The following is a 21,136-nucleotide window of genomic DNA, read 5'->3' as shown; positions in this document are numbered from 1 at the left end:
CACTTGTGTTCCATGTTTAGCTCAATGACAAGGGAACTCCTTTTTATAGCCGAATTCGAATGGCGTTACACATTGCTGTGAAACCACTTAGAGAAGCTTTGGAACACTCACCACCTCTGATAAACTTTTTGGTGTACGGTCGAAGCAGGAATCGAACCCATGACCCTTTGTATGCAAGGCGGGCATGCTAACCATTGTACCACGGTGGCTCCCTTGGAAGGACTTTGATATTACATGTTTCCAAGTACACTAGAATTAGTTATGCATTTGTTTTCAATATAAGCCTTGTCCGATTTCGCAATTATAGCCAAATTTGACAAAAAATTATGCTTTTTATGATATGCCATAAACGTGTTTAATTTCATTTTACATTTTTTCATACTCCGCAACATTATTGAGATCCTAAACTTCAGCTCAAAAATCCTTTGGTGTTTCAATATTTTTCTTGCCCTGATCCTGTGCAATAAAAAATACAGCCATTAATGTACACTTTTGTTACATTAATGGCAATGAACGAAATATTCTCTAGTCAACCAATAAGTTCCGCGAAGACAAATGAACTAGGATATGTCTTTCTCAAACTTTTGGCAGTTTATTATTTTTCAGTTTTTGCCAAGAAATGCAAAATAAAACAATGTCACTTTGCATTGTTTTATTTTGTATTTCTGTAGGATTGTGTTATTTTTTAATTTTAAATTGCTGCATCTGATTCATTTCCATTGTTTTTCTTAATACAAATGGTGAAAATGGAAAACTAGAATTGTCTTCCAAGCCACATCAATTCCTTTCAGCGTGTGAAGTAAGATGCCACCATAGTTGTTAACGACCATGGTAGAGGATATTTCTGTAGAACATTAGTCTTGTGTTTAGCTGAAATGAAAGGATATTCAAAAAACTATATATATATATATAAAATATTCACCAACAGATGGCAGATGATTCTTCAGATTCCCCATTAACTGTGCACAGCACAAGCTCGACGAGTCAGTTTTCCTTTTTGTTTTTGGATAGAGTTTTGTAACAACTTCAACTGAGAGTGAAATAAATGTTGGCTTGTCTACCACTAACTAGGTCCAACATCCTCCATGGCTTGAATTATCACACACTTGGAATTGCAAATGAGCATTACAAACTATCCATTTTCATTTGGGCTCGAGTTTCTCTTGAGTTTTTGTAATAATTTGCAGGTTTTGTGGGGGATTTATTCAGTTACAGCGTCTGGTATGGAAGCTTTTGTTTTTCCTAGAATCATCCCAGTTCATCCTTTTTAACCACAGCAAGCAGTGGATGTTAATGACATTTTGGCAAACGAAATGCAACTGTTTATGTTGTGACTCCACACACATTTCTCCTAAGAGAACACATAAATCATACTCAGTAATTCCTCCCTTATGAAATTAAGGGAAGCACTACGAGGAAGAATTGAAGAAAGAAATCAGTTTTTAATAAATGAAATATATTGCACAAGAAGTAATGTTATGATGGTAGTGTCGGTACATTTCTCACAAATTTGATGTTACATGCAGACAATTATAGTGCAGATATCAGTAGTTCAAACAATATCTATCTTAACTAGGGTCACAATAATAAATATATAAACCCGTGTAAAAATTGGTGGATCTGGCCAGATATTATTAGATCTCCTGCCATATCTGATTAGATATGATAGTATATGTAGGCAGATCTGGTCAGATCCGAAAAATGGTAATATCTGATCAGATCTAATTCTAAAGGAATTAGATCTGACCAGATCTCAAATTTGGCCCACATCTAATTACATCTAATTTGATATAATTAGATGTTAATATATCTAATTATATATAATTTTATCTATAAATTTCCAATATTACTGAAATTACAGTAATTAATAAAAAGATTTATTTTAGGTTTTATAATGAAAGTGTATTTAATACAGCAAGTTGGCTCAAACCTATTTACGTTATATCTACGCCTAGGAATAAAAGTATAAGAATTCAATTAAAAATATATATATACATAGCCACTACGTTTCTGCGGCGTTTCTGGCGTTTAAATTGTCCAAGGCATTGTGGCATTGCTCTCTTCACACATTTTTTTACATTAGTCTCCCAGTTCCTCTCTTTGGTTACTCGGAATGAAACACTGAAAAATATAACATAAAAATACAGAAGACTGAAATAAATACAAATAATACATATACTTACCAATAATTGCTTCTCGTGCCCAATAATTCAAACCAACGCTATAAGGAATCGTTTGTGCGAAGTCCCTAATACCATACATGAATAATATATCCGTTTCATGATGCAAACCATCTCCAAATCATTATTTTATCTTTTTGACTTGGATAATACTACATTCTATCGCAAATTCGAAAATGGCGTGGCTACAAATCATCACGTTGCTACTCGGTCTCCTTAATCTTTTCGTCCAACTAGAAAGGGAAAATATTAAATATATAAAAATAGGACCCAAACGATAAACTTACCTCATCACTTCTCATACTCCTTGATCTTCGTCGAAAAATGAGAATACATTAAATTTTTATATGAATAAAACATAAAAATATCAAACTCGCATTATCCAATATTTGATACCAACATTTTGTTTTAAATTTAATAACAACAACCGTTGCTAATGGTGATTGTTATGTGATGATATTTTTGAAAACAAACAGACAGTTGTGTCTGAACGTAAGAAATTTTGAATTTTTAAAATGATATTGGAAAAGGTTTCTTCGAACTGTCACAACATATAAAGATTGTTTGATTATGTTCACCACTAGTTGTGATTTGTGACCAAACATATTTAATTGTAACAATATATATCACGTTAACATTCTCGTAACAAACATATTAATTTTACACCCAAACATACACATATTTTTTTATCCGTATAGCAATACTGGTTCATGACTTAATGCGATACATATAATTAGATATAGTATATATAATTAGATATGATTTCATATATGAAGATATACAATTAGATCTTACCAGATATGACTGATACAATTAGATATAACAATATATATAATGAGATCTTGAATCAGATCTAATCATATAGAACACTATATATAACATATCTCCGTAGATCTATTTATATCCACAACCATATCTGAACAGATGTAATTATATATACTTTGATATTATTAGATATGATCAGATCCACCGATTTTTACACGGGAAAGTAATTATTAAAAAAATGTAAGATAAACAAATTTAAAAAATAATCATAATAATAATTTAGAAAGTAAAAATATTTTAAAAGTAAAATGAACGTGGTACAGATTTATGAATGCGCTTGTATAACCACAAATTCACGCAGCAAATTGCGTGCAACGTAAATTTGCAGCCAATACAGATTACTTTAAGCAATTGTATATAATTTATAACAGGAAAGAAAAAATCATTTTTGTTGTTGTATTAGAAATAAATGAAGGGGGTTAGAGTATAATTTGCATTATTGTTGTATTTGAAAAAATAATATTATAGCTCATTCACATTAGGCTCGAAATCTACTAAACGTGGAATTGAAATCCCTTTTTTATAAGGCAAACAAGTAAGGAAAGTCTAAAGTCGGGCGGGGCCGACTATATTATACCCTTCACCACTTTGTAGATCTAAATTTTCGATACCATATCACATCCGTCAAATGTGTTGGGGGCTATATATAAAGGTTTGTCCCAAATACATACATTTAAATATCAATCGATTTGGACAGAATTTGATAGACTTCTACAAATTCTATAGACTCAAAATTTAAGTTGGCTAATGCACTAGGGTGGAACACAATTTTAGTAAAAAAATATGGGAAACATTTAAATCTGAAGCAATTTTATGGAAACTTCGCAAAAGTTTCTTTATGATTTATCGATCGATATATATGTATTTGAAGTAGAGTCATTTTTACAACTTTTCGACTAAGCAGTCGCGATTTAACAAGGAAAATGTTGGTATTTTGACCATTTTCGTCGAAATCAGAAAAACATATATATGGGAGCTATATCTAAATCTGAGCCGATTTCAATCACATTTGGCACACATGACTATACTACTAATTGTACTCCTAGTGCAAAATTTCAACCAAATTGGGCCAAAACTCTGGCTTCTGGGGCCATATAAGTCCATATCGGGCGAAAAATATATATGGGAGCTATATCTAAATCTGATCCGATTTCAATAAAATTTGGCACACATGGCTACACTACCAATTGTACTCCTTGTGCCAAATTTCAAGCTAATCGGGATAAAACTCTGGCTTCTGGGACCGTATAAGGCCATATCGGGCGAAAGATATATATGGGAGCTATATCTAAATCTTAATCGATTTCAAGCAAATTTGGCACTCATAGCTACAATACTAAATCTACTCCCTGTGCAAAATTTCAACCAAATTGGGCCAAAACTCTGGCTTTTAGGACCATATTAGTCCATATCGGGCGAAAGATATATATTGGAGCTATATCTAAATCTGAACCGATTTCAATCAAATTTTGCACACTTGACTATACTACCAATTGTACTCCTTGTGCAAAATTTCAAGCTAATCGGGATAAAACTCTGGCTTCTGGGTCCATATAAGTGCACATCGGTCGAAACATATTTATGGGAGCTATATCTAAATCTGAATCGATTTCAACCAACTTTGGCACGCATAGGTACAATACTAAATCTACTCCCTGTGCAAAATTTCAACCAAATTGGGCCAAAACTCTGGCTTTGAGGACCATATTAGTCCATATCGGGCGAAAGATATATATGGGAGCTATATCGAAATCTGAACCGATTTCAATAAAATTTTGCACACTTGACTATACGACTAAGTGTTATGTTTGTACAAAATTTCAAGCAAATCGGTATAAAACTCTGGCTGCTGGGTCCATATTAGTGCATATCGGGCGAAAGATATATATGGGAGCTATATCTAAATCTGAACCGATTTCAATAAAATTTTGCACACTTGACTATTCGACTAAGTGTTATGTTTGTACAAAATTTCAAGCAAATCGGTATAAAACTCTGGCTGCTGGGTCCATATTAGTGTATATCGGGCAAAAGATATATATGGGAGCTATATCTAAATCTGAACCGATTTCTTCCAAAATCAATAGGGTTCTATTCTGACCCAAATTAGGAACATGTGCCAAATTTGAAGGCGATTGGACTTAAATTGCGACCTAGACTTTGATCACAAAAATGTGTTCACAGACAGACGGACGGACGGACAGACGGACATGGTTATATCGACTCAGGGACCCACCCTGAGCATTATTGCCAAAGACACCATGTGTCTATCTCGTCTCCTTCTGGGTGTTACAAACACATGCACTAACTTATAATACCCTGTTCCACAGTGTGGCGCAGGGTATAAATATGGGAAACATTTAAATCTGAAGCAATTTTAAGGAAACTTCGCAAAAGTTTATTTATGATTTATCGCTCGATATATATGTATTAGAAGTTTAGGAAAATTGGAGTCATTTTTACAACTTTTCGACTAAGCAGTGGCGATTTAACAAGGAAAATGTTGGTATTTTGACCATTTTTGTCGAAATCAGAAAAACATATATATGGGAGCTATATCTAAATCTGAACCGATTTCAATCAAATTTGGCACACATGACTATATTACTAATTGTACTCCTAGTGCAAAATTTCAACCAAATTGGGCAAAAACTCTGGCTTCTGGGGCCATATAAGTCCATATCGGGCGAAAAATATATATGGAAGCTATATCTAAATATGAACCGATTTCAATCAAATTTGGCACACATGACTATACTATCAATTGTACTCCTTGTGCAAAATTTCAAGCTAATCGGGATAAAACTCTGGCTTCTGGGTCCATATATGTGCATATCGGGCGAAAGATATATATGGGAGCTATATCTAAATTTGAACCGATTTCAATCAAATTTACCAAACATTGGTAGAATGTCAATTCTACCCTCTGTGCAAAATTTCACGAAGATCGGTAGTAAACTTTGGCCTCTGTGGTCATATGCGTCTAAATCGGACGAAAGATATACATGGGAGCTATATCTATATATAGTATCGGTAATTGTGCCAAATTTGGTTGAAATCGGTTCAGATTTAGATATGGCTCCCATATATATCTTCCGTCCTATTTGCACTCATATGACCAGGGGGCCAAAGTTATACTCCCATTTACGTGAAATTTCGCATAGATAGCAGAATTATTATTCTAACTATACATGTCAAATTTAGTCAAAATCGGTTCAGATTATATATAGCTCCCATATATACGTACACCAGAGTTGGGGAAATATGGTAGACTGTTACACATTTTAGACCCATTTTCAATGGAAGTTTCCTCCAATTAACTGGATAGTGTTAGCCGATTTAAATTTTAATTCTAAAGATTTTGTAGAAGTAAAAAAAATTGTCTCCTTTATATAGCTTCCAGCAAATGTGAAGTAGTTGAGATGTAACACAAATTTTGGCCTACATAGGGGTGAAGGGTATAATATAGTCGGCCCCGCCCGACTTTAGACTTTACTTACTTGTTTTTTACAAGTCTCTGACATGTAACGAGATTTTTATTTGTGTTCCAAATTTAAGTTTTCTTAGGCTCAGAAAAACAATACATTTGGGCGGACTTATATGCTTTTTCTCTCAACTCATATTTGTTATCCAATTTAACAGCATCATTTCATATTTTCCTATTGTTGTTGTAAGGGGAAAATCTGACACTCAAGACAGAATTTGTTACCGGTTATGAAAAAAGTTTACCCATATCCTACGAGTATCTACCATAATTTCCCACCGTTTTCTTTATTCGCTTGTATATGTAGTTTATATTGTTTACTAAAAACTCGCCCATGTCAGCGGATAAATTTTATAGTAATCGTAAAAATTGGTAATCAATTATTCCAAAATTTTCACAAAAACGACTTAACCAATTCACTAAAATGTAATATCCAGAGTTGTGAAGGATATAAAAAGTGAGAAAGTCCAACTTTTTGAAAGTCGAAAATCTAATTTTTCGAAATTCAAACTTTTCAAATGTCGAAAATCGACTTCTACATTCATAGAAAATTTTCAGCGAAACCAGCAGTTTTAAATAAATTTATTTATTTTTTTCACTAATGTTATTAAAAGTAACCGAAATATTGCGAATTATTAATTACAGATAAATTCAAATTTTTAATCAAGAATGGTTTCTTAAATTATAACTTTTACAATTAATTTCAATCCAATCAAAAATGTTTTTTTTTGGGGCAATCGAGCTTAACAAATGGCAGTACTGCTTTCACTTTTTAGTCATATTTGTTGCATCTACAAACAAAATCGAAAACTGATTGAAATAAATTTGTAAATTCTTATCTCAATAATGTGTGATAATTGTCTATACGATCATAATTGACTATTAAACTAAGACAAATTAATGAAAAAAACCCTTTCAGATTTTCAGATTGATTTTTCTTCAATTGTTTCCAAACGGATTTAAGTGCATGTTCGCAATTATTTTTCTACAAATATCACGCAATTGTAATTGTTTTAATTATCATTATTTCTGTTGTGAGAAATTGTTTTAATATTTTCCCTTTGAGATTGACATAGCAATTTAGAGTATACAAATGTTGCACCCTATATTCCCAAAGCACACATCTAAAGGGTGATTTGTTAAGAGCTTGATAACTTAAAAAAAAAAAAAAACGCATAAAATTTGCAAAATCTCATCGGTTCTTTATTTGAAACGTTAGATTGGTCCATGACATTTACTTTTTGAAGATAATTTCATTTAAATGTTGACCGCGGCTGCGTCTTAGGTGGTCCATTCGGAAAGTCCAATTTTGGGCAACTTTTTCGAGCATTTCGGCCGGAATAGCCCGAATTTCTTCGGAAATGTTGTCTTCCAAAGCTGGAATAGTTGCTGGCTTATTTCTGTAGGCTTTAGACTTGACGTAGCCCCACAAAAAATAGTCTAAAGGCGTCAAATCGCATGATCTTGGTGGCCAACTTACCGGTCCATTTCTTGAGATGAATTGTTCTCCGAAGTTTTCCCTCAAAATGGCCATAGAATCGCGAGCTGTGTGGCATGTAGCGCCATCTTGTTGAAACTACATGTCAACCAAGTTCAGTTCTTCCATTTTTGGCAACAAAAAGTTTGTTAGCATCGAACGATAGCGATCGCCATTCACCGTAACGTTGCGTCCAACAGCATCTTTGAAAAAATACGGTCCAATGATTCCACCAGCGTACAAACCACACCAAATAGTGCATTTTTCGGGATGCATGGGCAGTTCTTGAACGGCTTCTGGTTGCTCTTCACTCCAAATGCGGCAATTTTGCTTATTTACGTAGCCATTCAACCAGAAATGAGCCTCATCGCTGAACAAAATTTGTCGATAAAAAAGCGGATTTTCTGCCAACTTTTCTAGGGCCAATTCACTGAAAATTCGACGTTGTGGCAGATCGTTCGGCTATTCATGATGAAATGTCAAAGCATACTGAGCATCTTTCTCTTTGACACCATGTCTGAAATCCCACGTGATCTGTCAAATACTAATGCATGAAAATCCTAACCTCAAAAGAATCACCCTTTATTATTCCCTTTTGCATTTCTGTATCTCTGAAAGCCTATCAATTGCACAGGTTTTAATGATGGAATATTTTGCAATCTTCTATTATTACGAGAATGCTTTGTTTTCATTTTGCTAATTGTGCTTGCAAACTTTTCTCAATCATGGGTATTTTCCTGTAATTATCTGTCCATTACTTGCATTTATTGATCACTGGAATAGAAGTAAAAAGCGACAAAAAAAACAAAAATAACTGACCATGCTACTATGGTGGCAGTGGATGAGACTATAGTACTAATTAGTTCCACTCATATGCTCCAACAACTATGCTGATGTCTCCATAGATGATAATTTTGAAATGCCAACAATTTGTATAGCAATTAGAAAGACCCACTTCTCGATATGTGGCTCTAATGCAGGTGGGAAATTGGCAATTATCAGCCATTTCTGTAAAACACTACAGGAAGCCTAATATGAATGGACAATCGTAAACAACAATTATGTTGAGATAGACGTTTTGTCATTATTTCATTAAACCAAAGTCAAAGTAATTGACACCAAGACTATAGGCTGGCACCGCAAAAAAAGTAAATATTTTTAAGCATTGCTAACTCAATCACATAGCAATGGTAATAGAGTAGGCATTTGTTTTTTTTTTTTTTTTTTTTTTTTTTTTGTATGGAAGAGAAGAAGTGTAGAGGCTAACAGAGAAAGTCTAATAGTATTTAGAGGTCTAACATGCCGGCTAAGGTCATTTCGTTCGTTCTGCTATTTCGATTTCGCCGAGGCAAAGAACTTAATGTACTTGACCCAAAGCGAAATGCTAATTTTTTCAATTCCTATTTATTCCTCAACACTTGACTTACGCGACTTACCTTATTATTACACCGCACCCCTAGCTCCTCTACCAAACAAAACTATTAACAATCGATATTACCATTCATGTATGGCACGTCGATGAGAAAGTGTCTATTATTTACATACCAGCAACAGTTAAGAGCAATACTATGCGTAAACTATGGTAATAGGCTCCAAGCTAATAGCTTAAATCGACTTGAAATCAGTGTGGCCAGTTTGGGGGTGTTGCCCCCAAATTTGGGGGGTTTTCACGTTTATGGGGTAACATTTATTTGGGAAGATTTGGGGATTCTCAACGAAAATTGGAACAATTCTGGCATGAATTATAACCAAGTATGCTTTTGGGCTCTTTAGGCGAATAGTGTATATATTTACTGAATTTGGTTTTTTTTTTCTACTTTATAAACTGAATTTTTAATAAATATTTTTAAATTAATTTGATTTAAATCAATGTTTTAACTGCTTGAATGTTTTTTTAAATTGAATTTTTGCAGTATTTTTTTTTCACAAAATTTGAAAAACCATTTAGTATTTATTAAAATTTTTGGGGGTTTTTGAAAAAAATGGAACAATTTAGGGATTTGTTGCTTAATATTTGGCCGCTTCTTTAAAGTAACTCCCTTTTTAAACCCCGAATCCTGTTACGTTGAAAAGAGGTTCCAAGGTTCCCTATATCTTATCGACTGTCATATTAGCGATTTCTAAATCATTCTCTTCATTGTACATTTCTCTTATTCCAAACGCGCCGTGTCTTTTAAAAATTTCCTAATTTGTTTCCAGTCCTTGTCTCCAAGCTGAACAAGACAATTTATAAAAAAAATTGTTATATATTTTTTCCATATGATTTGTGAAAAATTTTAAACCTCACTGTCTTAACCCATGTGAATGAATTAGTGGTCAGTGGTGGTTATGTCAGTACATATTTTCGCCAAGCTATAAACATTTAAATGCTAATGAGGGAAAAGTTACATGTTTGTTTTTTTTTTGTTTTTGTCACTATTCAAATGCAGTGATGGGCATATGTCCAAATGAACAAAGAAAAATGAGTTGGGCTTATGGTCCGTAAACGCTCTCTTTTTGTTAATATCCCGTCATCTATTCATTGGCTTTTATACGTAGAGAGGTGTATTTTGCGCATGCACTTTTCTTCAGCCATTGTTGTGCAATTTAACGGTATGTTTATGCCCTATGTAAAACGGAAGAAGGCATGAGAATGTGGTTATTTTGAAACGGTTTCTGAATTCTTAATTTTTTATGCATTTACGCCACTGAGCACAATATTGACTAAAAAGCAAAGACTATTCAGCCTACAAAGTAGGACATGAATTTTCACTTTGACATGAAGTTTGCGAATTTAGTGTTTTAAGACATTTTTCAATTAACTTAAAATACACATAAGTGTACTATTGAGAAATTAAAATTAATACAATAAAATCTTTACATTAGCTGACATTTTGAGTGCTAAAAAACTTAAAGGTTTGATTTTACACTCTTTTTGGCAACAATTTCGTTGATATGAAGTTAGTGAATTTAGATTTTTAAGACAAATTTCAATTAACCTAAAACGCACATTATTGAATCACTTCCTTAAAGCTGCCATAGTTTTTTAAGAAAACACACTGTTGGAGATTCACAAAGTCAAAGCTTTCATAACCCACGGTTTTATATCTATATGTCAAACCAACAGCTCAGCCTCAAAATGCTGCAATTGTAGACTAGAACAATTTTTGCAAAATTTTAATATTTAAGGAATACACCTAGTTCTACTTGCTCTTAAAACTTATTAAAGTACCTTTACATTACTGTTATAGCTACATTACTACCCTGTCTGTTTCAATGTCATCAAATGTAATGTGGCATGGTAAAATCACTCCGTTGAAAAAGTTAAAGACCCAAAGAGCAATACATTCATAACAAGCCAAAGAGGTAAAACCACCCATTAACAGCACAAACACACTCATGCACCCAGCTATGTAATGTTTTCAACATACGAATTCTTTCTTTTACCTCTTTCGCCATCTGCACAGGTGCTTAAATAATCATTTTTGTTTTCATTTTAACGAGAAAGTGCAAAAAGCCAAAATATGCAACAACAACAAAAACACTATGGCCAACTATTTACGTAGTATAGTTGATTGTATTTGTATGCACGAGATGTATTCGTGTAGAGACAACATTAATTATGCTGTTATTTCATTACAGGCGCTTACAACGAGTGGAGCAGCAGCTCGCTCAACACATCATATACTACAATTATGTCTGCACCACATATCATATTGGGGTCCATAAAACTGTAACAACGCAGAATTTTGATTACTTTGAGCAGAGTAAAAAAAAATATGTTACAGTGGTTAAATGGAACCTCAAGACGGACAATGCATTGAAGTAAACATTTATTTAATAACAAAAATATATATATATATATATATATATAGGATTTATTGCGTGGAATGATAAATAAATTATTTTCATTATAATTCAATATTAGGGCTGTTTTCTTTTAGCATTGGATGCAACATTTGTATGGGCTTTCCAGAACATCGTTGCACTGGTGTTCTTTCCAGAACATCTCATCAGTGCAAGTCGCGTCGGCGTTGCCCGATTGCATTTTGATAAAGAGACGCAAATTATTGTGTCTAATTTATCGAATAACATAAGATTCAAAGTGGTACAGTGTCATAAATAATCGCAGCAGTAAATATTTATTACTATTTGAGCATTTCATACATTAAAAATATAAGATTTCACTTGTTTTCTGTGATTGTTTTTAAACAGCTGATGACAGTGTTGCATATTTTTTTGGAGATGTCCTGGATAAACGAGTACTCTGTTTTCCTTTAGTCCGTGACAGCTTAGGGTATCCAGTGCTAAAAGAAAACAGCTATAATTTACCATTTGAATTACTAAACATCAGATAATTTTGGTCAATTAGAGTGATTTTTAACATATTAGCAGGAAAAGAGCGTATATGGGACTATATATGATTATGGACTGATATGGACCACTTTTGGCATGGTTGTTAAATATCATGTACTAACATCACGTACCAAATTTCAACCGAATCGGATGAATTTTGCTCTTCCAAAGGGCTCCGGAGGTCAAATCTGTGGATCGGTTTATATGGGGGCTATATATAATTATGGACCGATTTCGACCAATTTTTGCATGGTTGTTTGAGGCCATATATTAACACCACATACCAAATTTCAACCAAATCGGTTGAATTTTGCTCTTCCACGAGGCTCCGGAGGTCAAATCTGGGGATCGGTTTATATGGGGGCTATATATGGACCGATGTGGACCAATTTTTGCATGGTTGCTAGAGACCATATATTAACACCGTGTACCAAATTTCAGGCGGATCGGATGAAATTTGCTTCTCTTAGAGGCTCCGAAAGCCTAATCTGGGGATCGGTTTATATGGGGGCTATATATAATTATGGACCGATGTTGGCCAATTTTTGCATGGTTGTTAGAGACCATATACCAACACCATGTACCGGATCGGATGAAATTTGCTTCTCTTAGAGGATCGGTAAGCCAAATTTGGGGGTCCGTTTATATGGGGGCTATACGTAAAAGTGGACCGATATGGCCCATTTGCAATACCATCCGACCTACATCAATAACAACTACTTGTGCCAAGTTTCAAGTCGATAGCTTGTTTAGTTCGAAAGTTAGCGCGATTTCAACAGACGGACGGATATGCTCAGATCGACTCAGAATTTCACCACGACCCAGAATATATATACTTTATGGGGTCTTAGAGCAATATTTCGATATGTTACAAACGGAATGACAAAGTTAATATACCCCCATCCTATGGTGGAGGGTGCAAAAAAGCTAAATTGTTTTGTATCAAAAGTCACATTTTTCATTGAAAATTAACAAACTTAAAGGCTTTATTTCACTTAAAATGTATATTATTTTAATTGTATTCATTTAAATTCTACTCCTGTGAGACTGTAACAATATCCAAGTCATATTAGCTCTGGAAGTCCTTCGTTTACATTTCCCAGTAAATACAGATTTTTAACTTGAATCACTTAACTATAAGGACAAAACGGCTTTTGGCTTTTTATAACCAAAATTCGCGTTCGTATTTTAACGACATGAAATCTTTGGCCTCACGACAATATTTTTTCAGTGTACAAAGTAATTTACATAATAACTTTAGAATATTATAATAACATAAAAGGGGTAAAAGAGTCAAATGCTAATATTCCTAATAATTTACAGAGAAAAAAATTTACAACAAGTTATATTTGCTGCAAAATATGTGGAAAACCTTATTCTGGCAGCAAGGCTTAGATAAAAGCGCCGTTTTATCCATATTTCGAAAGAAACATGACGAAAATAAAAAAGCCAAAAATAGCTAAAAGGGTCATGAAAAAAAGCTAAAAGCTAAATGCAATTTTTCCCCGCTAAACGACTTCAAAAAAGCCAAATCTAGCGGGAAAATAGCTAAATTGGCAACGCTGATGACAACCTTCTTTATCTGGGTCTGTATTTTGGACAAACCTTATTAATATGAAAATATTCTTCCTAACATAAAGTTTATGAAAATAAAAAATTGTTATATGAAAAAATGATGCATAGTCGTTGTGAAAAATGGTTCAATTTGGGAACAATAATTCGACTATGTAATTTCCATAAGAAGTTAGTATGAAATGAACAATCTCCCACCGCCAAATCTATATATCTGTCATTTTATTTTAATAATTTAATACCATTTCTTTTTGTCCATTATGTATGAAAATTGTACTAAAACTCAAAACAGGTAGCGCTAATTCCAACTTAACTAACAGGTTGGCTGATAAGTCCCCGGTCTGACACATAGATGGCGTCGCTAGTATTAAATGCATATTATTTTTATATAGGTTTTGCCTCAAAATAGGCCTCAGTTTCAGCGATCACCTTTTCATTGCATATCCAAATATTGATGAATGATATGACCAACACGTTCCTTTGATATCTTTTAGGACTCCGCTATCTCGATCAACTTCATTTTACGGTCATTCAAAATCATTTTGTGCATTTTTTTTATGTTTTCGTCGGTAACCACCTCTTTCGGGCGTCCACTGCGTTCACCGTACTCCGTGCTCATTCCACCACGCTTGAATTTTGCATACCTATCAATTATTGTTGGTTTCCCTGGGGCAGAGCCCGAAAACTCATTATCAAGCCAAATTTTTGCTTCCACCATATTTTTCCCTTCAAAACAGTATTTTATCAAAACACGAAATTCCTTTTTTCCATTTTTTTCACAATAACAAAAGTTGCTTCACAAAAGACGCTCTATCTCACAAACTAATTTACTTACAGACGTCAAATTTTGACACGAATCATTTGAAGGTTGGTGCTATATAAAAATAATATGCATTTAATACTAGCGAAGCCATCTATGTGTCAGACCGGGGACTTATCAGCCAACCTGTTAATAACCTGCAAATACAATTTCGAAAAAAAATTCCTGCGACATTTATATTAGTGGTGTGCACGTGAGTAATAGTTTGCTCACGCTCACGCGTACTCACGACGGAGTTCTCTTATTCACTACACACATGAGTATGGTTAAAGGTTGAATTATACACCATGCGTCAATCTGTGCGTTGATGGAATGGTTGATTTTTTCTGTTTGCGGCAGATTTCAAAGAGAAATTTCAACTCTTCAATCATCGGACGCATTGAACGCATGGTATATAATTCTTCCTTAAAATCGAGTGCGTATAAAACTTTTACCACCTAGGATGTCACTAAAATTATAAATGAATTCAACTCGTAAGCATTTTATGTTCGTAAGCGGGATTATTTTCGTGACTCACGACTCACGCGTGAGTCACGACAATTTGGTGTCACGTGCACTCTAATTTGTATATCATAAAAAGACATACACGAAGTTCTCCTTTCAATTCAAATTCTACTTTTAGATTAGTCCATTTTGGACACTAGTAAAAGTCGATTATGGAGCATGGAAATTTTATATTTGTAGATTACAAAAAAGTACATTTCGAGTTTTTTCGAACACTTCCAAGTGACACTAAGCAAAATTTCAAAGAACCTAACTAACTAGCAAATTTGGCCTATTCATCCCTAATGTTTATGTTTGTTTATCCAAACAATCCGATTGCATGTAAAATTGAAAATTATACCCTAGTAAATGTTTTTTGTTTTTTTTGCGTTGCCGCTATCGTGGCATTGTCACGACAACACAATTTAATCGACTACCACAGGTTGTGTCCAGTCGAATTTATCCCCACCATGCATGTATTTAGATATCTATGGCCATTTTCGTTTAATATGTGTATGGTACATTTTTTTGGAATTTAACATCTAAAATCACCAACATGACATTGTAATTTTGCTTAATAACACAGTGAAAGATAGGTATATTGGGAAACGTTTCCTACAAATATATGTATTTGGCTTTATAGCAATATGCTTTAGTGCCAAAGCAGAACTTGCTTAAAATCTCTTTTCGGAGTAAAATAAATCATGATTTTTCTGTGTATCATATACACTTAACAAAATGCAACGAATTTTCATGAAGCCAATTTAACTGTAGTATGCAAAAATTATTTTGTTCTTACTACTTTTTTTTAAATATATTTAAATTTTATTTTTTACTTACCCTATATAAACTGAAAAAGGACAGACCAGCTCTCCCAATCCGGTTTTTTTTTTTTTTCATTGTGTTCTTAGTTGCATTTTAATGACCCTATTTCAATTACCTGACACTGTATAGCACACGCTCTTTGGACACATTATAATCGTTTACGCCACAGTTGTCGGTTCATATGGAAGACTTAATTGTTTGGAAGATATTCATATTAATGGTGGTTGTATTTGGTGTTACTGGGCGGGCTGTGTTTTATACAATTATTGGCTGCTATCTTTCCGGTCATTAGGTAAAAAGAATCGAAATGCTCAAAATATTTAAAATGGATGATAATGCCCAGTGAATAAATGAAATGTCATGCTAGTAAATTTTGTTTGTTTTACAGTTCAGTTCATTTTTTATGTTGCTGTGGACCGTAGTTAAATAGATTTGAGATATGGTAGTGAATGAGATCAATGTTCCAGTAGTTACATTTAAATCAATCAAATGTTAATCAATGAGCTTTAACAAATTGACGAGCTTGAGTATATGTGTCGGCGGTATTAAAGTGAAACATCAGCAAACACGTAAGAAAGAGTCTGCAATGAAAAAGGAAGCTTGCCTGATTCCAAAGACTTACGGTAAGATCACACTGGGCAAATATATGACAGAAAAAAGAATTCGTCGCCACAGTCAAACACTGCATCCAGATATTTCGAAAATGGTCCTGGAAAAAAGGTTTAAGTGCAAAATTGCACTGAGGATGCATTTAAGCCCTCCTTTTATCTCTTTTTAAATTTGAGTTTTTTTGTACTTGACACTAGGAATCAAATTTGAATTTATTCGTTGTATCTGCTTTTTTATGTGGTGTCGAAGTCTATTAAAAATGTATTTAATGTATTTAATATTTATAAAGTATAAATATTAATATATTGCAAGTATAAAACTTCTTTAGAAAGGTATCTCCTATTTTTGAATACGTATTAGTTTTATAGCAAATTAAAAAAAATTGAAATTAAGACCGATATTGAAGAATTGTTTCAGATTTTTTTTTTGACAAATGGAAAGGTATCCATATTAAAGTCGAATCACTTAACTCTAAGGATAAAATGCATCCAATAAAAAGTTCATCAAACATTGATGAACTTTGCACCAGAGAAATGTGTCTTCAAAAATGGCATTTGTAGTTTAGGGACATGATATATTTGGACTTATGAAAATATTTTTATTAGTGTATATTCGGCACATTCATTTTAAGGTCTAATTTATTCTAAAAAATCTGGAGATCGCTTATATAGATACTACCAAATTTCATCTCATTAGCTTTTGGAGAGTTGTCTTGGTCGCAAAAGACTAAGTGATCAACACTATACGTATTTATATTTGTAGCACCTTCCTAACGTGTTACAGAAGAAATGACAAACAGTTCCCTTCCTTCCATAATGATGATGGGTTTAAGAACAAATTTGGTGTTTTTTTTCACATAAAAAGATTTTTCCCCAATTTGAAAAATTGTTTCCAATTAAATTGAAATATATTTCAACATCAGGAAACAAGATGATTGTGGTTTCTCAAAACAAAAAAATTGGATTATGTTTAATGATTTTGTTTTTACCTTTTCTTCGTTTAGATGGAACAACAGCCGGACAACTTCTAAAGATGCGACTACGGTAGCTGACCGCTAACCACTTCAATAACAAAAAAAAAAACACACAAGGATCTTAAAGCTCTCAATAAAATTGTTTTTGTTGCAAAGGCGGCAGATCATGATGGACATGTGGATATGGCTGACAAGCAGCTAAATTAGTTTTAAGATTGACACAGAGCCCTTTTGTGCAGCAACTAAGGTTGCTGCTGTTGCTGGTGGCAAAGCCACAGAAAAAGGGCAAAAAGAAAATAACATAAAAAATAAAACTGCATAGGAAGTACACACAGACGTTTACATACAGATGTAATACAGTGGAGTTGGAAAAAGATAACAACGAAATTGAATATTTAACGAAGAATCTCTATAAAAAAAGCAAACCACACATAAAAACCAGACACTCGAACGAACGAATTTAATCCTTGTGTTGAAAATTGAATCTTGAGGGCGATCAATCGAACGACCAATACAACATCGTCTATCCATCCATCGAAGGAGCAAAGCTAGCAGAACTCAGCATGACATTTAAAATTTTCAGACGAGGCTCTGCGCGTTGTATTGGCCTGCTATCGGCTTTTATAACCATTTTGCTATGTCTTTACTACATTTCGATGGGCCAACCCTCAATACAGCCCAAGGAGCAGCAACCCATAGCGAGTTTATTCACCAGTGGCAATGGTGTTGGACAGCCACAACAACAGGCCAATTTGGTGCACCAACAACAGCTTCGGTCTTACAGTGGTAAAGTAAGACATGGAACAAATAACAATGATGATGAGGAGGGTGAACGACAGAAACAACATCAATTGATAGGAAAATCTACAGTCAATGGACCATCGCTGCCACAGCAAAGCTCTGGTGACGATGGCGATTTCTTCGGCAGCAGCAATATGTATGTCAATAATCCTCAATGGGGCGATAAATGTTATACTCTAGATGAGAGTGATACGAACATAACAGCCCAAGAGGAATATGCAAAATTCGATTTTCAGGTAAGTGAACGATGACCCGACGAAAGATAAACCAATTGTATGTCATGTGCAAGTATTTAAGTAAAAAATTTTGATTTCGTTTTTATTTCTCCAACTGCACATAAAAACTACAGCCTGAATGGGTACGTACTAAGGAATATTGGGACAGAGGATTCGAGGAGCGCTTCGAAGCTCAGAAGAAAGATAAACAAAGGCCACCACTAAAAGTATGCCATATTTTTCGGTAAAAGATGTAATTTCCTTCATAGAATTTTTTTCTTTCCTTATAGGTTTTTGTAGTTCCACATTCACACAATGACCCCGGTTGGCTTAAGACTTTCCTTAACTATTTTCAAAGTGATTCGAGGCAGATATTAAATCTTATGGTCACTAAAATGCAAGAGTATACAGATATGACATTCATATGGTCCGAAATAAGTTTCTTACAGTTGTGGTGGGATCAGGCACACCCCACCAAACAGCGTGCCCTGCGAAGACTTATAAATTCCGGACGATTGGAGATTACTACGGGAGGCTGGGTAATGACCGATGAGGCAAATGTTCATCTCTATGCCATGTTGGATCAGCTAATCGAAGGTCATCAATGGTTGAAAAATAATTTAAATGTTACTCCCACTACCGGTTGGTCTATTGATCCCTTTGGCCATGGAAGTACAGTGCCTTATTTGTTATCGGGCAGCAATTTCGAAGGAGCTATAATTCAACGCATACACTACGCTTGGAAGCAATGGTTCGCCAGACATCAGAAAGGAGATTTTATATGGACCCCCTATTGGAGTAATTCACATGGAGAGGACAAGGGAAGTAAGAGCAAGGGTAGTCTACTGACACATAATATGCCCTTTGACATATATTCCATTAAGGGTTCGTGTGGGCCTCACCCTTTTATATGTCTGAATTTCGATTTTCGCAAAATTCCTGGAGAATATACAGAGTACTCCATTAAGGCTCAATTTATCACCGATGACAATGTGGAGGAGAAAGCCCAATTATTACTGGAACAGTATTCAAGAACAGCTTCATTGTTTCCCCATAATGTTGCTCTCATACCAGTCGGAGATGATTTCCGCTATAACAAAGAACGTGAGGTTGATCAACAGTATGCCAATTACAAGAAATTAATTGACCACATTATGGCTAACAAACGTCTATACAATGTCGATATACAATTTGGAACTCCAAAGGACTATTTTAACGAGATCAAGAAACGATCTAGCGAGTTCCCCACATTTAAGGGAGATTTCTTTGTCTACTCCGACATTTTCTCAGAAGGAAGACCCGCCTACTGGTCTGGTTACTTTACAACACGGCCTTCATATAAAATCCTTAGTGCTGAGTTGGAGCAGAATTTGCGAGTAGCCGAAATTCTTTTCACATTGGCCTATAATACCGCTAGACAGAAACATCACGAAAATGCCATAAAAATATTTGAAAAGAACTATGAGAAGATGATCCATGCTCGCCGAAATTTGGGTCTGTTTCAACATCACGATGCCATTACTGGTACCTCCAAGGCGGCAGTCATGCGCGACTATGGTATGCGTCTATTCGAGAGTATCCAAGATGTTGTTCGCATGCAACAGTCTGCCATAGAGCTGTTGATTCAAAATGGAACAGAAAAACATAATTTCCTGCTCAGCGAATTGGAACGAGATAATTTCAGTAAATTGCCCCGAAAAACTCCAATTCCACTTGCCACCAACTCCCCCAATAGTGATTTTTCAATTGAGTTTACATCCTCCTCAGCCGATGGAAAATCTGCCAATTTTGTTGTATTTAATCCATTGACACATAAACGCGTGGAAGCCTTGACAATTAGAACCACAACTCCATATGTAAAAATTCTAAATCATGCCGGTGAAGAATTGAGAAGTGTACAAATAAATCCTGTATGGAATATTAGCGATCCATATGAATTGGGTATGAATATGATGGGTTCAACGTCTACTTCGCGAATTCGTATATCCAAACGTCAATATGAGGTTATGTTTGTAGCCGAACTGGAGCCATTGTCTTTGACTTTGTATCAAGTTGCTGTGGATGAGGTAAATGCAAAACGCCTGATGTCAACAATATACTGTGACGAATGTTCAGATCAGCTGGATGGAAGTACAACCGAGGCCCCTCAAAGGAAAGAGGATTTTGTTGTTAAATCGAAACCACCAGGTATGTAAAAGCTATTGTTGTTTTTGATGTGTAATTAATTCCGTAAGGAGTTTTTTTGTGCTACGCATAAAGTAAAATAACCTTAGAAAAAATCCAAAATGTCCGATATCATCCTTACTCATTAGATAAAATTGACATTCGTTTTATACAGTCCCTCATTAGTGTACTGGTTCAATGCTTTAGATAAAATTGGCATTCGTTTTATACAGTCCCACATTAGTGTACTGGTTCAATGCTTTAGTTAGTATTTAGCCATTTCCATATGCATCACAATGCTGCGATTCCCCTTTGACACTTTTAACTTTTTATATCGAAAGAAATTTTAATATTTTTGGTTTTAATATTTTCAG

The 21,136-nt window shown here is 34.4% G+C and overlaps 1 protein-coding gene across 2 annotated transcripts in view; it reads left to right on the top strand.

The window, feature by feature from the left end:
- Nucleotides 1–21,136, top strand: part of alpha-Man-IIb (alpha-Mannosidase class II b) — a 47,070-nt gene that overhangs the window by 21,134 nt on the left and 4,800 nt on the right. For both annotated transcript variants that reach the window (XM_075288968.1, XM_075288969.1), the window contains exons 2-4: nucleotides 17,614–18,620; nucleotides 18,734–18,826; nucleotides 18,890–20,786. In XM_075288968.1, the coding sequence (XP_075145083.1) occupies nucleotides 18,147–18,620; nucleotides 18,734–18,826; nucleotides 18,890–20,786 (2,464 nt within the window). In that variant the 5' untranslated portion in view covers nucleotides 17,614–18,146. The remainder of the gene's footprint in view (nucleotides 1–17,613; nucleotides 18,621–18,733; nucleotides 18,827–18,889; nucleotides 20,787–21,136) is intronic.

This window comes from Haematobia irritans, chromosome 1, assembly GCF_050003625.1.
Source record: "Haematobia irritans isolate KBUSLIRL chromosome 1, ASM5000362v1, whole genome shotgun sequence".
NCBI lineage: Eukaryota > Metazoa > Arthropoda > Insecta > Diptera > Muscidae > Haematobia > Haematobia irritans.
The sequence above is the reverse complement of the archived record's forward strand: the minus strand, read 5'-3'. Positions and strand labels throughout refer to the sequence as shown.